This window comes from Cygnus olor, chromosome 2, assembly GCF_009769625.2.
Source record: "Cygnus olor isolate bCygOlo1 chromosome 2, bCygOlo1.pri.v2, whole genome shotgun sequence".
Taxonomy (NCBI): Eukaryota; Metazoa; Chordata; class Aves; order Anseriformes; family Anatidae; genus Cygnus; species Cygnus olor.
This window is the reverse complement of record NC_049170.1, coordinates 105,251,463-105,268,237: the sequence shown is the minus strand read 5'-3', so window position 1 is coordinate 105,268,237 and position 16,775 is coordinate 105,251,463. Positions and strand designations below refer to the sequence as shown.

The 16,775-nt window shown below is 39.9% G+C and overlaps 1 protein-coding gene across 1 annotated transcript in view; it reads right to left on the bottom strand.

The window, feature by feature from the left end:
* The window catches only part of SPIRE1 (spire type actin nucleation factor 1), a 129,719-nt gene that overhangs the window by 58,692 nt on the left and 54,252 nt on the right, over positions 1–16,775 (bottom strand). The window contains exon 3 of the mRNA XM_040549962.1: positions 11,304–11,540. Within this exon, the coding sequence (XP_040405896.1) occupies positions 11,304–11,540 (237 nt within the window). The remainder of the gene's footprint in view (positions 1–11,303; positions 11,541–16,775) is intronic.

Genomic DNA, 16,775 nt, shown 5'->3' with positions numbered 1-16,775 from the left:
CACTGCCCAGAATGAAAAATCTTTAAGACACCAAATGACATCACTTTAATTAATGAAACCTGTCCATCAACATAATTCACTAAAACACTTGTCATGTTCAGAGCAGCTTTAAAATTACATTAAAGGGATTTACACAAGCTTTCCCTAGCTTTCTTGATCATGCTAAGGCACATGAATCCCTTCACTTTCTATATAGATTTGTAAGAAATTACAAACAGAAAGGAAAAATTAAACTACTGATTTTTTTTTGTGTGCTGCCTGGAAAACATATTTTCTACTTTCTACCTCTGAGCCATTAAAAATATTTCTACTGTGACACAATTCCTCTGTCCAGACATGAAAAGCCTTAATAAATCATGCTGACTAATACTCTGCTGAACTTCAGAGTTTTTTCATCTGCTTGTTAATATTACATGCTGCCACAGAAGTCAAAGCTTTTGTAAAAAAACAAACCCTATGGCTCTTCTCCACCATGTTTTCAATTATCACCTTTTAGTCTTTCAATTTTAAGTAGTGGATTGAGGACAATGATACTTTACATCTACCTTTGCAAGTGTGTGTAAATGTGTAAAATACATAGATAGGGGCTTGCTACACACAGTGCAATACGGTAGACTGATCAACGTGAATTGATTAGAAGAGAACAGTTCATAAAGAGCCTTGTTTTTTTTTATTTCTTAGCAAATAATTCTCATCTTGTCTAGGGCAACCTCATCTAAAACAAGTGTTGGTCTTACTGTTCACCTCAAGAAATCCAGGCACGCCAAAAAGGAAAAGCAAATACAATTGCTCATTAGGACCTTCTTGTCTCAGCTCCAAGCTTCCTTTGCCCTAAGGGTAAGCCAGGCAAAAAAACATAGTTCTCTCTTTTGGCTTCAATCACTCAAAGTGTCTTGCTCTTCCTTGCCATCAGGAACTCAAAAACAATAAAACAAACTCCTAGTTTATTTAGTGTTTAAAGTCAAGTTTCGATCCTCTTTTTTCCCAGAAGCAAACACATAAATAAAACAGAAGGTTTTGTTCTCTCCACAGGGAAAAGAGAAAAACAAAACAAAACAAAAAAACAACCCTCTGTTTTCCATCTAAACAGGTTTCCAAGTGCCTTCTTTACAGCCTTTAAACAAGGCAAACTCAGAGCTGTGTATGAAGCATTGCCCCCACGTGCAGCTGGCTTCTCTTAGATGGAGCACTTAGCCCTCTGCCCTTGCCAATCAGCTATATCTTCTTTATATGATTGTTTTGGGTGTCCCGACAATTAGTAGCAATGGATGCTACTCAGCTGTGTCAGTTCATTTTGCCTCCCCACGCAAAATCCCTCAATTCCCATGCCTGCCTGTCTTCATATAGCTTCCAGGCTGGTCTACATCTTTTCTTCAACAAATGCTCTGCCAAACTTGGTAGATACAGTCAAGGATTTTATCTCTTGGGATCATTTTGTTTAGTTGCACAAGTTAGTATAAGTTATTAAGAAGCCTGCTAGGTAAAAATGTTCAAATAGTTTTGCACAACTAAGCATTCAAAACTCACCTGCACAGATGCACACTCTTTGTGATTGTATAGCCCAAGCAATGCAGCAAGGCAATGATAAAACTACCTAGGAAATCTACTCAAACCATCACTCAGAAAAATACTGGTTTTCCCATTGCGTTATTTCATTAAAAATATTTACAAATCAATCATTTAAAATACACTCAGGGCTATGCGACCTGCAACAGCCTTTTGAAAGCCACCCTGTAAGACTACTTCACTTACAATACTATTTAAAGATGTTGCAACCACATCTTTTAAACAAAAACCTACTGTAAAATTATTTTCATTAAGAAATGCAAAATGTTTCCTGTCTTCAAGACCAATCTTTGAGATAAATTCTGACTTTTAGATTCAGATCTTCAGGGGTCAGTACTATCTAATACACTGTTTATTTCTTTGTATCAAATGGCCTTACCTCAGTCAAATATTTTTTCTAAAATACAGCATGCAACAGTACACCAAGAACAGGGGAGCAGAAAATCGCATAATGGTTAACACAGTAATCAAGGACATATTAAAAAAATCTTCTAGCTCAAACAGAGAGATTATTATTCTGGAAAATTAGTGGTACTTTTAAGTCAATTCAAACAACTTTCCTCCAAATGTTTCATTTCTTTTACTACTGTTACCAGCACTGAAATAAATGCACCAAAAGGAACTTTGCCTGAAGCCCAAGGCTCCCTCTTGAATAATTCAAAAGCAAGATCACAGTGGCTTAATTAAAGGGCCCTTGCTCAGTTTCTTCACTTTTCCCATGTTGCTGTTATAGCACAATATGCCTCTATAAGGAATTAAGGAATTGTGTAGCAACTATGCTGCTTCCCTTTTCTTTGACAATGCAGTGAAATCGTCCTCATAGTGACACCAAACTCGCAACATTAACAACTGAAATACCCACAGGTCTGACACGACAACTAACAAGAAAACGTTCTGAGCATCCTCAAACCCGGTCATTCGTGTCCTGGCAAGAAGAGGAAAAGACAAAGCTTCCACTGGCTCTTTTCTTCTTGACCTCTCTCCTGCATGGGGTGGTGGATTGTGAGGCTGGAACACCTTACAAAAGTTAGACTACTAACTTTATAGCAGACAGTACTTGGAGACCCTGCCATTCACGCCTTTATTTCAGCCTGGAATGGCTAAGGTGTTTTCACCCAGATGTATCAGGTGACCTAAGAAGTTATTTCCCCTATAAATCCTGCTTCTTTTGTGTCCTTTGAGCATTAAAACAAGAATGCTCATCCTGCCTGTTTCAAACATGAGCTGCATATGGACAACTTTAAACTGCAGAAACAAGTTCATCTACTGTTTTGAACACGGTCTGAAAGTGCAGCTACTGGGAATTTTCAACACATAGCACTGTACGAGAGAAAATTCTGCACAGCAATTTTGCATGTCACCATTAATTTACTTGTCTACTACAGCATGTATCACATACATCATGTAAATGCTACAAGCAATACTGGTAAGGTACCTGGGACATTCCCTAGGGGATGCTGGCATTACATGCAATTTGAAGAACACCCACACCTTACAGACCCAATAGAAGATGTCATGTGAATCTGTATAAAAACACCCTGCATTTCTCTACATTTTTTATAGTAGTGAAAGGAGACAGTACAGCTAAAAAGCTAGCTATGTCACCATGAAAATCCATGACTGCGAAGTCTACATGCGTGGCAAGAAGATTCTGACAAGATGAACCTTCACCAAATCCCAACATAAGACAAGCTGCTGTCCTGGCCAATTTTTCCAAGCAGATCTACCGCCTTTACCAGGCCGACAGTGAATCTGAGAAATCCTTCGTGGCCTTCTGTGCTCTTATCAGTTTCAACACCTGGAGAGGAGAGGCATTTGCAAGCTGAAGAGACTCTCAAGCCGACCAAGCAGCTCTGGGCAGATTGCACTGCCAGTCTGCGCTGCCTGGCTGAGCGCCAGAGTCACTCTGCAGGGCCGAGAAGATAGGGCCACTTTGGTAATTAAGGCCAGCTCTGCTCTTTTTTTACTTCATAACAGGTCACTACAGTGTTACTGTATTAATGTATTAATTGACCAACCATTACCCTGATTTCCACTCATTAGTTAGCATTTCATATTAATCCAATCAAACAAAACGCACCTCATGGAAGTAAACACTCATTGATCTGTTTTGGCCTCTGGAGCCCATTTTAGGCAGCATAGGATAATACAGGTTCCTGGATTATTTGGATTAAACCTCATATTCAGTGTGTTATTTCTGACAAACTGCTTTGCATATTTCAGACATTTATATTTTTAAAGAGAAAACCAGAGCTCTTTCATGAAAAAATCTGCATTTTATGCAGTGTGGGACACCATTACCAGCAAAGAATCCTTCCACTCAAAGTTGGAACTTTCTTTGTACTCATGTATAAATTATTTATAGTAATTGCAGAAAAAAAAGAAAAAAAAAAACAGATGAAAAAAAAAGTCCATGCCCTGCTCTGCTTCTTTTAGATGCATAAAGGCCACACACAGATTTCAGACCTATTCTAACTTACCAATATATAAAAATTATCTGAACACTCAATCTGTGTTTCCTGTTTTTGTTGGACAACTCCTTGGATTCCTCAGACTATTTTAGACCTTAGACAGGTTATACCAGTATAATTATGTGAATTATGGGTACTGGGTTTTTTTAACCAGTGTACATGCATTACTATGAGCCGTAATGGGAATGCAAAAATCACTGCAGAAAAGGCGACTTGGGTTTCTATCTCAATCTGGAATAAGACACCCTAATCCAGCTAAGTCCACATCAACGTAAGGGATATTTCAACCATTCTATATAAGAATTATTAAAGCAAGAAAGAAAATTGCCCTCTGTTGTTGTTTTTTGACGGAAAGACCAAAATCCTGTGGGGCAGCTTCCTCATGAGTACATTTGGTATAATGTGTTTCTAAGCAAAAACAGAAAAAAACTCTAAAAATAAAAGTTGTGATCAGTGCAAAATTACTACTACTTCTACTTTGCAGAGTCCTCAGCTGTCACGCTACTTGCTCTGCAGCTGTTTAGAAAGCCCTCCATATCAAAACCATAGTATTATTGTTAAACAATTTTATTTTAAAACCAACAACACATAGTTATTGCTTATAAACTATCAAGACTCAAATATGTGGAGAGAGACAGGCTTTTTTGTGCACATTCTGTTCTCAGCTCAGCTCCCTGTGCCTGCACAGTGCAGGAGCTCCAAACCCTGACTCCTTTCATGACTCAGCCAGCAGCACAGTTTACTCCGCCGGTCCTTTGGTTGTGTCTGCACTAATGTTCGAGGAGTCTTATGGCAAAACAGACGAAGGAACTGATGGAGTTAAAGAACAAATCGAACCTTTTGTGATCCTTTTGTTATTTTTACTAAATACAAGTGATGTGGATCCCAGACAAGGTGAAGAAACATGCTATGGTTTGAATGAATAGCCATGACATACAAGGCTTGGGCAAGAGAAAAATAGCAGGTTTACTGCATTTTTAAGACAACTCAGAGTTAGTTCAAAGAATGGTGAAGTAATAAGAAAATGCCTCTGGATGGGTCTGATTTTGTCACGATCTATATATTGCTTTGTTTACCAAATCTTACAAATTGTTCTTCTGGACCTTCACGATGTCTGTGCATCTGTCTGAAGACATAGGGTAGTTAATACAAAAAGTTGTGCTCTCAGCATGCTTTGGGAGGGCAGGAGCCCAAAAGGGAATGTTTTTAAGCCCCCTGAGCATGGACAATGAGTGCTGGTCCTTAGGACTTCACACTGCTGAACACAGAGGTCCCACTTCTGTGAATGCAGTACAGAAAGAAGAGAGGTGGCCAAGAGGTCCAAGAACCAGAAGCTCTGGTGTGAAGATTCCTGCAAAGATTTTGGCCAGGAAGTGTGCCAAAACAAGCCACCTACCTCCTCAGACCAGTACCAACCATGGAGGTCCACCCTTTGTGGCCCAAATTCCCCAAAGGCTAACATGTCACAGCACTATGACATGAGGGTATGTTCACAGAATCATTTGGGGAGGTCTTTGGGTTTCTTTCTAGCTTACAAAGAGTTCAAGTGCAAACAGAAACACCAAGGAGAGCCTGCCCCCCTCAAAACTGAAGAGGTACAAAAAACTAGATAAAACTAGATATTGGCACTTCCAGAAACCCAGTGGTTGGTTCAGAAGGTTCCCCAACATTAGAACAAGGGTCTCACGCACCACTGAAAATCCAGAGGCAGAAGATGATTAACTTTTGGTCAGCACAGGAAGACTTCTGACCCACTGATTTCATCACCCCATCAACAATCAGACAAACAGATCGCCTTTTTCTAAAACAAGATACACCAAAATAAAGACAAGCATGTGGCATTTGAATATGCTAAGTACAGGACCCAAGGGAAGAGAGCTGACCACTTGTTATCTTGGAGTGTAATGATTTTCACAAACGCCCAGCACTGCTGTATTCCTTTTAATATAAAATAACCTGACATTTGGGGCATTGCTTACCATCTCAGTAAGGTTCCAAAATCTTCAGCAGCTTCAGACAGAGTGACAGGGTACATTGCAAGTTGCTTGTTTTGAAATGACGCGTAAATACTGCTCTGCAGGCTCATATAAAAATGCTAAAGCCAATCCAGCCCTAAAGAGAATTACATTTGCAGAAAGCTGCATCTTACTAATTCTAACCTCATGAACTAGGCAAAATTATGGGCCTCCGAATTCCAGTAACATGAACTCTTTAACTGTCTGTCACAAACAAATATGCAGACTTGTTTTTAACTGCATTTTCTGGTTCCTCTCTGACAGGTTCCCATATTACGCTTATATGGGGTCATACCACATACATGATAATAATATATGTCCTCACACTCAGAAGGGTGCCTCCAGAACATGTAGATCTAAATGTTGATCGTTTCATCCCACCTGTAATTGCATGGAAACAGGACATATTCTTCTTTTACCCTACAGCTTGACACATGCCATAGATAGTTGATCTGTACTACAAGAGTACTGAAAACAAAAAAAGTGGATCAGTATCATCGCTGTACACTTCAATTCCTTCCAGCTCAAAGAAGATATTCTACATTTAAACTACCAAAACATGAATCACGTAAGTTCCCAACTTTATTTTAGAGGTCAATTAAAATAGCTAACATTATGTTTGTTTTTACACAGAAACATAACTTACTCTTCCTCTTTGAGCAAATCACAAACATGAATTTCTATCAACAAACTGCAATCTTGTTTACATTCGTTATAGCAAGATAACTCAATACTGCACAAACTGCTCTGAAAATTTTCATATAAATTAAAAGGTTAGCATGGAGATTTCTCAAGTATGAGTCTTGTTTACTATGGGACAAGTGTCACAAAATCATCTTTGTGAAGCAGCAGTTGCATGACAGTTAATTTTCAGTCAGAATTAACTAACGCTATTAGTGAACTACCTCAAAGTGATTTCTTCAGTAAGGCCAAGGACCAGAGGACACCGAGCACCTTGGGGCCATCCAGCTCTATTTGTCTCTGGGACAAGGTGTGGCTCAGCCACAGGTACGTTTCCTGCTAAAGCTGAATTAACTTTCGGGCTGCAAGGTGAACATAAGGAAGAGTAGGATATTGGTTTAGGAAGACCACTGCCTCCTTACTTATACTGCATGGAGTCTGAAGAAAAAGGTAGTAAAAGAGAGGTCAGTGACTTGAACTGCAGATACCACTCACTATTCCTCTACTCTGAAGAAGAGCTAAGCTAAGGGCGAGTACTGGCAGAAGCAATTCATCTATGATGATGTTCAACGCTGAAAGAAATGACAGGGCTGGAACTAGGATGGCTGTTCAGCCTAGCATACACCAGAACAGAACAAAACCTGGTATCAAATGGGCTAAGGAAGTTCATGGGGCTTTATTTATACCTGGAATTAGAAGAGGTTGCTGACCTAGAATAAAGGATAGCACTAGGACCGGGTTTAGAGATGGGGCTCAGGCCAGCAGATACTGTTAAGCTGCAGCTTAAAAGGAACCTCAGGGTGACATGAGAAGTGGTGCTGGCTTAAACCATCTGATTGCAGAGGTTTGTGGGATCAGGAGCGAGATAATGCTAAGATTAGGAGTGGAATTAGGGTTTGAGCATGCTCTAGAAAAGGTTGATGAACTGCATCATCTTGTTTCAATATCAGGGAGGGCAACATGCCATGATAAAGGTGCCACATGACAGGACTCCACACACCCTTAGCAAGCCTAACACACCTCCTGGCATGCCAGGCCCACTCTGCATTATATCCTCTGTTCACTCAAGACTCCCTACTTTAGCTGTATGTGTGATGTAAATCTGATGTGCACCAGACCCCTTTAGATCACCCTATATGCGAGTTTACCTTTCTTTGCACATGTGCATAGTAAACCTGGTGTGCCCAAGATGTCTGAAAACATCCAGTCCTTTCTGTCTCTATTTCTTCTGTCATTTGTACCAAGTCTGCCATGTCTGAAATACATCAAAGTCTAAAAAATTTAAGCGTGTGGCAAGCAATATTTCCTGTCTTCATAGACACATTTTTTGAAAGAGTGGACCAAGTCTGCACAGCGGTTTGGTCCTGCTAAGGAAATCAAAAGCCAGATCAACCAAATATACAGAGATGCAGCATAAAAGATCATCTTCGTCTTCTCCAAACATGAGCTTTGCCAGTGCTGACCTTGGCAGAGCTATTTAGCACTAACCTTTTTCCCAATTCTTGGGAGTAGTTATCTACCACATTACTCAGAATTTTCCGTGTTAGGGAAGGGTTCAGGATTGACCTGCCTAATTTACATTACAGCAAAACCTGATGTGTATCTTCTCTATCTCTGTGTTTTAATCACAAGATAGGCTCACCCATATTAGCAATTTAAGGAAAAATTCAGTCTTAGTGGTAAGAGAGGCCTTGGACCTGACAACAGCACTTTTTGGGGAAGGATGAAACAAGTCTTCAAGAAACTTATAGATGTAGAACTTAGCAGCATGGTTTAGTGGTGGACTTGTCAGTACTAGGTTAAAAGGTTGGACTGGATGTTCTTAGAGGTCTTTTCCAACTTGAATGATTCTATGATTTTATGATTTAATCACATTTCAAGGACAAAATCATGTCCATACTGGAGACTATACAGTTAAAAACTTTAAAAATCAACACAAGTAGTACACAGCCCACCTCTACCAATTTTCAAGCTTGCAATTTGGAGAATGCAGGGCAGGCAAAAATGATAGTTGCTCAATTCAACAAGCAAACCTGCTTCAGCATTCACTACAAACTGCAGAGGAGAAAGCTTCACAGTGAGTCTTGCCAAGAGGGAATTACGATAATCAAGCCTTATGGTCACAAGACCACACACTACTGTTGTGAAACAGTCAGTGGGTAAATAAGGGTGTAGCCTGCAATATAGCTTGGGACTGGAGGAAAAAAAAAAAAAAAGACATCCAAAACATGGTCTTAATCTTGAAAAGGTACAGAGTCAAGAAAAAAGAATCTCACAAATTTGCATGAGTGACAAAAATGTGGCAAGAATGATGCCGCTGTTCTAATACTTTCAATGAAATAGAATAGGGAATAAAGGCACATCATAGAGACAAGCCTGCAGCAAGTAATTTAATCAAAAGCAACAACAGCAACAAAAGGGAATTCCAAGGCAGTTATGAGTTAAAGTTAGGATGATGTAGGACTGACAGCTGAAGTTCAGTGTATTAAGGTGAAATCACAAGGAGTACATTTCCAGAAAAATAAGAAGTTAATAGCAAAAAATGATAAAAATTAAGATGCTGATTTTAAACCATAAATATGCAGGTGCCTCAGACCAGCAGAGATGCTCATGAGCAAAGCTGAACCAGAAAAGCCACCGTTCAGCAGCCTTAATGGTTGAAGTCTGACTGAACATTTTCTTATGCCTTTTGTGTTTCAGGCATGTGTACCAGTGTAACTGAAGGATTCCAGAGAAGTTTTCCAAAATTCTTTTCTTGTTTGCAGACATCAAGTAAAGAATGTGCAAAATAGTCACTTCTACAAACCTCTGCCCTCAGCTCTGCGTAGGCAGATGTCTCTGCTGCCTCTATACCAAGCAAAACTTCCTCTAACGATCCAGCTTTGGTTGTCTCACCACGCCACAGCATTAGTGCCAGACTGGAGGGAGAGAGGACGCGCTGCATCTACCCTCTACAGCAGACACTCGGGATGTAACATCGTCCCCCACAGGGGCTCAGCGGGGTGCTCCCGGCCTTTTCCACTGCTGGCCATTTTCAGGGAAGATGGCTGGGCAGCAGGGAGTGGCGGAGGGAGGGGAGAGCAAAGCAACCTTCGCTCCTTCCCGCTGACAGGGCACTGACTCGGAAAGCCCAGGAGTGGCAAGGGCTTGATGGGGAGAGGCAGGCCTACGCATGGCCGGGCCTTCTGTATCGGCAGGGAGTGAAGGGCTGCTTTGTTTACTGCTCCTGCTGACCCCTGCTCCTCTGAGGGACAGGAAAACGAAAGCTTTAAGTGTATGGCATCATTTCCACTGCAGGGAGGAAAAGATGATAGTTTGGGCAGGGAAAATGGGAGACTGCAGTCACATATACATGACACAAGTCACTGTGCTGGGTGGTGAGAAGACTGCGATGAAGCATGCCGAGCCCTGTCACAGGGAAAAGCAGGAACAAGATGTAAATCCTCCAGGAGAAGGGCAAATGGGAACATAGCCATGACTTTTAACCAGGTTCATGAGTAGTGGCTGTCAGTGATACTTTCCCAAATAACACCACAAGTTTAACTACATATGCAAAAGCCTCTCACACAAAAGCTACCCCCATTCCAACCTCCTGAGAGCTTTCTTCTTTATGGCCAGCCTGTCAGAAGTGGCAGGTTTCAGTGGCGGTCTTCTTTCTGCGTGCTAATGTGTCCTGATGTGCTATTCAGGATGCTCTCAGCTTTCACCACTACATTCTTAATTTCTCTGTCCACACTAAGCTTCTGGTCCTCAGATATGATTTGCACTTAAGTACAAGCAATATAGTGTTCATTCCACTGGTACAATTTAACATACAATTTTCCAACCTGTATTAACTCTCAGATTACTTATGAGGCAAACCAATTATACAGCTTTTGACAAAACCCATGCTTTTTAACACCTTTGTTTCTACTAGGGGCTCGCTGGGCTCTAAAATTTCTGCTCTAGAGAAAATAGAGGGTTAAAAACTTTTAAATCATTGTTCACAGTAGCCTAGATAACATTAGCAAACCTGTTGCAATCAAAATTCATAAGCTGTATTTCCAAATCTCACAACTCAGGTCAAGAACCACAATCATAATTATCATCAATGAAATACTGCACCCTGACTCACTCCATACAAATATGCTACACTTATAAAAACAGTCCTCTGCTTCGCTAGACAAGGAAGGCAAAGGAAGAAACTGATAAAGAATAATTAAAGTAACACTGCACTAATGAAAAGGTGAAATAATTGAAGCAGCCCATGAAGTAACCAAGTGTACACAAAATAACTCAACAGATGTTACACTGGAAGGCTCAATATCCAGCACACAGATGAAATAAGAATGTGATATTAATGGCTGATCCTACAGTAAAGTTGATCATGGACCTTCTGTTGCTAACTTTCAAAATGAAATACTATATTGCATGTAATTCTTGCAAGCAAACTTTACAGAATGACCAGGAAAATCAGAAAAAAAAAGAAAAGGCATAGCTAGTACGATACTGGACAAAAACACAGAAAACAGAGTTGAATTTCTCATTGATAAGAACAGTGAAATACCATATAATCTGCCTATTACTGTACCTTCATGACATCTTTGTAGGAATGAATAGCCTCAACTTCTGCTTTGTCATCATCGTCATCGTCCTCCACTCCCTCATCCAGAGCATCATATCCTTCATCTCTACTCCCATCAGTTTCTGTGGTGTTGGTCATGTGGTCTATAAGCTGCTCCAGCGGAGGACTTAATTCCCGCTCTTCATTGTCCTTCAAACCATAGTCCAAGGCTTTGTATATAATAATCCCTAGGGATTCGATAACCTATAAAAGTAAAAAAGAGGTATTTGTTAATGCCATTCAAATGAACAAATAGGCTAGACTAGAAATGCTCTTTTCTGGTGCTTATATAACAAACTTAGCAATGGAGAAGACAATGAACATCAAAATTAAAGAGAAAAATGAACATCTACTATCTATAGTAATACTTCAGTAATGTAGCATACAACATACAGGTCATTATTTCAAATTTTGAAATAAAAGTAATAATTTAAAAATAAAGCCAGGCCCTTTTAGATTAAAAAAAAAAAAAAAAAGTACTCAAAAACCAGTACTATAGATTTTTATATACAACCTTTCTCTCCTGGGAAAATAAAAATAAAATGAAAAGAAAGAACAGTTTAACATGAGATGCCTCCTTCCTCCCACGAATGGTTACGACACTTGGAAACTGGCCTTTACTTTCTGCATTTCTGCATAGACCTGAGAAATGTCCGGAGCCAGCTGTGGACATCCCAGTATTAACTCTCTGAGCACTGGGAGCTGGAGCACGTACTCCACTGAAGCTACCAACGCCTGGATTTCACTGTAATGAGTTATTACCTTGATTTTTCATTGAATTCAAGGTTTCCTTTTTGTGCTCTGGCAAGAGCAAAGCAAGCAGATGAGCCCTTACTCAGTGAAAGCTAGCAATAAATTGTCACAAACATTCCCAAATGCTAAATGCACATTTCCTTTCTTGGCATCAATTATTTTCCTTACAGAAAATGCTGAAGCTAGCAGCTTTCTAGAGATGTAAAGAGATGGCATTTCAAACTGTGGACTTTGGAAAGTGGTGTTAATGGAGAAGGAAGGGAAAATGGGCTTGCAAGAGTAAACCACAGTAAGGCAATGTAGATGCTTGTCTGACAAGGAAAGTAGGACTGGAGCTATTGCATGTAATCTCTCATCTTTCTTGGGTGTTATGATGGCTAGTGTGTCACACAAATGAGCAGACTCCCGTGTAGGAGTAGTTGGCACTAGAGCAACTTTAATAACAGAAGTTTTTCTAAACATACCAAACCCTGTCATCAAATGCCATTTACTCTCGTCTGGCTTTCAGTACTACCCTGGTCAACACATTTTTTAATGTAGATTTTTCAAAGTCCATTTTGGTACATAAGATAACATATATAGATTCTTAAAATGTTAAAATTAACTCACTAGCAGCTTACTCGTTCTTACACAGCAAAGTATTTTTGTATGAATGCTTGGAGGTTTGCAAAGACTTAAAAATGATAGCTGAATGGACAATTTCATGCACCAGCTGTAGTCCGAAGCTTTACACTTATATTCATTCCTCTGCTGAGATCTCATTGGAGTGCAAACCCACTTTGCAAGAGAGCAGGTAATAAACAAACAAACATAAAGCCCAATAAATAAAACAGCCCTTTTAGAATCTATTTCCAATAATTTTGATAACTTGATCAATATAAATATTTTTCCTATGCTATTCTGTTGAAATGTGTTTATACTTACTTGAAAAATATTCTTAAGATACAGATCAGAAAAGTGATTAGGCAAATTAATGAAGAAAAATTCGTCTTGATTTATTTAGATCAAAGAACAGCTTCTGACTCAGGAAATGCTAGTGAGACAGCCAGGTACACCAGGGAAGCATCACTGTATGCTAGCTCAGTTCTCACGCACTTCCCCAGACATCTCCTGTGACCCACTTCGGAGACAGGACACAGCACCATACAGAAGTTAACAACTGCCATAGCAGATTAAAACTTATGTTTACAATGTATCTGGTTTGCCTCTTATAGAAGCTGTTTTGTAATAACTGCTTTGTAAAACTTGTACTGCTATAAAAAATCTGAACAAATGGGAATTACATAAAATAAACTAAATTCTACTGGTATACAGGTACCTGTTTCCTATATGTAATACCTCATATACGTATATGTATATGTATACCTCAGGTTCTCAGTACAATCTCAACATATACCCCTTCTACTGAAAGGGAACAAAAGAACAGCAAGTTAATTCCAACCCGAAGTGGACCTAAATGAAAAATGAAGTACAGTTGAATAACTGCTTTGATATTTTAAACACTTGGGAGTAAACAAGGTAATTTCTAACTTTAATAAAAACTAAATTTAAAAGAACTTAGCATACCTGAGAAGGACTGAAATGTCTGAATTAGATGCAAAGAAAATAAATTCTTGTGCCATACAGAGATGGCTGCTGAAGACAGATTCTGGATTTTGTTAGACACTTAAAAAAAATCCATGGAAGAGGGGTATAAAGAAAGTGCGCTCCCTCTGCCTCCTTCTGTTTGGGAACAGGATTAAGGCATTCAAAAGCACCATGGCTAAAGCTGGGTGACAGCTGCTGCTTTCTATGATGTATCAGCAGTGGGGCTCTTGTAGTTCAGTACCACGGCTTGTATGTTTTTCCATACTATGTACAGATTTCCTAATACATGCAAAGCAGACACAACACAAAAACCTGAAATGGTTCCAATTCAGACCCAGATTTTGGGCTTTCAGCTCCTTATTTAGGAGCCATGATCAAAACCGCAGTATCACAGGTTCATCTTGCCGAGAGACAAAGCACCAAGCTTCTTAACTGAGCAACTTTCTTTAACTTGCATTAAAACTGAAAACATTCAGCACTCTGAGTAATACTGGTTTACCAAGGACCTTGTAAAACCACAAGTGCGGCATGAATATCAAACAAAAGTCACAGAACCGTCCAAACTTCTTCACCTGGACGGAACTGCTAATGCAACTTTACACAAATAAAACTTCCGTGTCTATGTAACTAGAAACACAATGTACAAAGTTAGACAGCTCATTGCTGACTAATCTCACGAGCGCTGACACTTTGCCTGTAACATAAGTCAAATACAAACAAAAAAAGGAAAACCTGTTCATGGTTGAATGGATGAATTGATAATATATGGTTTATTGAGCTGGATAATCAGGGACTAACATATTATTGTTAAAAAAGCATCCGTTATTTAAAAAGAAATGACTGGTTCTAAATTGCACTTTGTTAACTAAACACGAAGTAAATACTTCCAGCACCTAACAGGTGACAAGTACTGACACACTTTTGATTTACATCCGTGAAAGCAGAGGTATAGCATAAAAAGAAAGTGTAAGGAGGGATTTAGTGAAGCCCTGTTTTAAGCCAGACAGATGTACGTTGACACATCAAAACAACTACACGCCACTGGAACAAGTGCCAATACAAATGATAAACAAGGCTGCTTGATTCAGATTAAAAATAAATAAATAAAGTTCTGCCTCTCCAGTTTTAGAACTCATTTGTTCCTGGCTGACTTAAATTTTGGCAAAGGACCTAATCTCTACAAATCAATCAGTAGCTAAATAACTTAAAAAAATAAACATGGAAATCTGTGTTATTACGCTTTATACCTTCTCCCCAAGTTCTTTTGAAAGTCATGGCTTCAGACCAAAGAAAAAAAAACCACACACCAAACATTTCCCACAGACTGAACCTGCACACTGTTGTGCTTAAATCATTAGCGAAAGGGGAATTTTGTCTCACAGTGAGTATTCTTTCAGTTCCGACACCAGTCTGGACTTGTATTATACTATTGCTTTATAACAACTTGCGATAAACTTGCAAGAGACTTTGCCAGAACATTTTGACTTGATGTATGCTGTAAAAACAATATCCTCACGCTCCTTCTACACACACACTAAAACAAAACCCCAACCATTCAGATCATTTTCATAAACAAACACCAAATGGAACTTTCCACGCTGCATACGTTCCTCCAAGACGTTAAGGCACGTCTCTGAGAAAGGGGTTCTTTACTTTCCAGGTCTTTTATGGGACACTAAGTTATGTTCTTCCAGTGAACGCTGCCAGTTTCACATTCTTAAAACTCTTCACATAGATAGCCTTTGTATAGGAGCAAAACATGTTTGAGACTTGCAAAAGTTTCAGGTGAAATCACTGTATTTCACTTTTTTTTTTTTTTAACTTGAGAAGAATCCTTTTTTCCCCTTGACGTGGATGTTTCTGAATCTTTCTGAAGCTTAGACGAGAGGCAAAATCTGCGTGCCGTTCCCCCCACTCACCACACACACAATAGGGCACTGTCTAAGCTTTCATCCCCTTCCTAGGGTTTGCTTCAATTTTTAAACAAAGCAACAAAGCCTAAGGACAGGCTCATACTTACAGCAGCAAAGGGCTTTTTTTCAGCTCAAATTCCTGTCCCTCCCTAGCGTTCTCCCTTCCTCCCAAAGCCACGCAGGTTTTGTAGCCCTAAATTGGGATTAAAGAAGCCGTAAAGCTCCAGCTCCTAAGGTGAGTCAACTAACTTTGTACTTTCCCACAGGGACCTCAAATACAGCACCCAGTCACGATAATATTTGCATTTCTATTGCATCGACTTTTACAAATTCTAATTTTTTTTAATTAAAAAATGTACACTACAATTATTATCATTAAGTTCTCAACTTTCTTACCGGCAGTTCTCCAGAGTATTTATGAAAGAGAATCACTGTCTCACTGTCTTAGGGTAAGAGCAGCATGAGCCTGGATTCGGCTGGCAGTGGCCACACCACTGGCTGTGGCAGAGCCACCACCCCTGCCACCCACCCAGGCAGCACCAAGACAGCACGCAAACACCGACCTCGACCTGTCCTACTGCTGGCTTTGTATTACCCTGCCAGGGGCTCCACGCCGTGTTTCTGGTGGCATAACGTGCCGTGGAGACATGTCCATGGACAACTCTGATTTCAAGAGTTGCGTGCCTTACGTTTTCTACTGCTTATTAGGGCATGCACAAGGTTTTGTGATAAAATTCTGCAATACAATCCAAAAGATGGGTGTATTGAAGCTAATGGAAAACAGACTGCTCCCCTCCACCAAAGCCAGCAAGCTACTGCTCTGATTGCCATTCCCTTCTGTAACAGAGTAATTTGCCTGTTTCTTCAGAACCTAACTCTGTAGCTGAGGAAGATCCCACTTTTAGGGAGGGTGAGAAAATAACACGGTTAGGATAAACCCAGATACCCTTTCTGGTTATTTACCTCATCATTAGTGCCCTGGGTGACTCTCAAGAATAACTCACAGCAGCAGAGTATGCCTAAATAGGTTGTTGTAAGACCCACTGCTGTCCCTGCATACCTCAGGTACCCTCAGGTCAGTTTTACCACAACATTCATTCCCCGGTGGTAACAGGCCAGCATCACCTGGGTTTTAATAGCAGGGGACATGGCTACATTTAAATATGACCTTCACTAAATTAAGTGA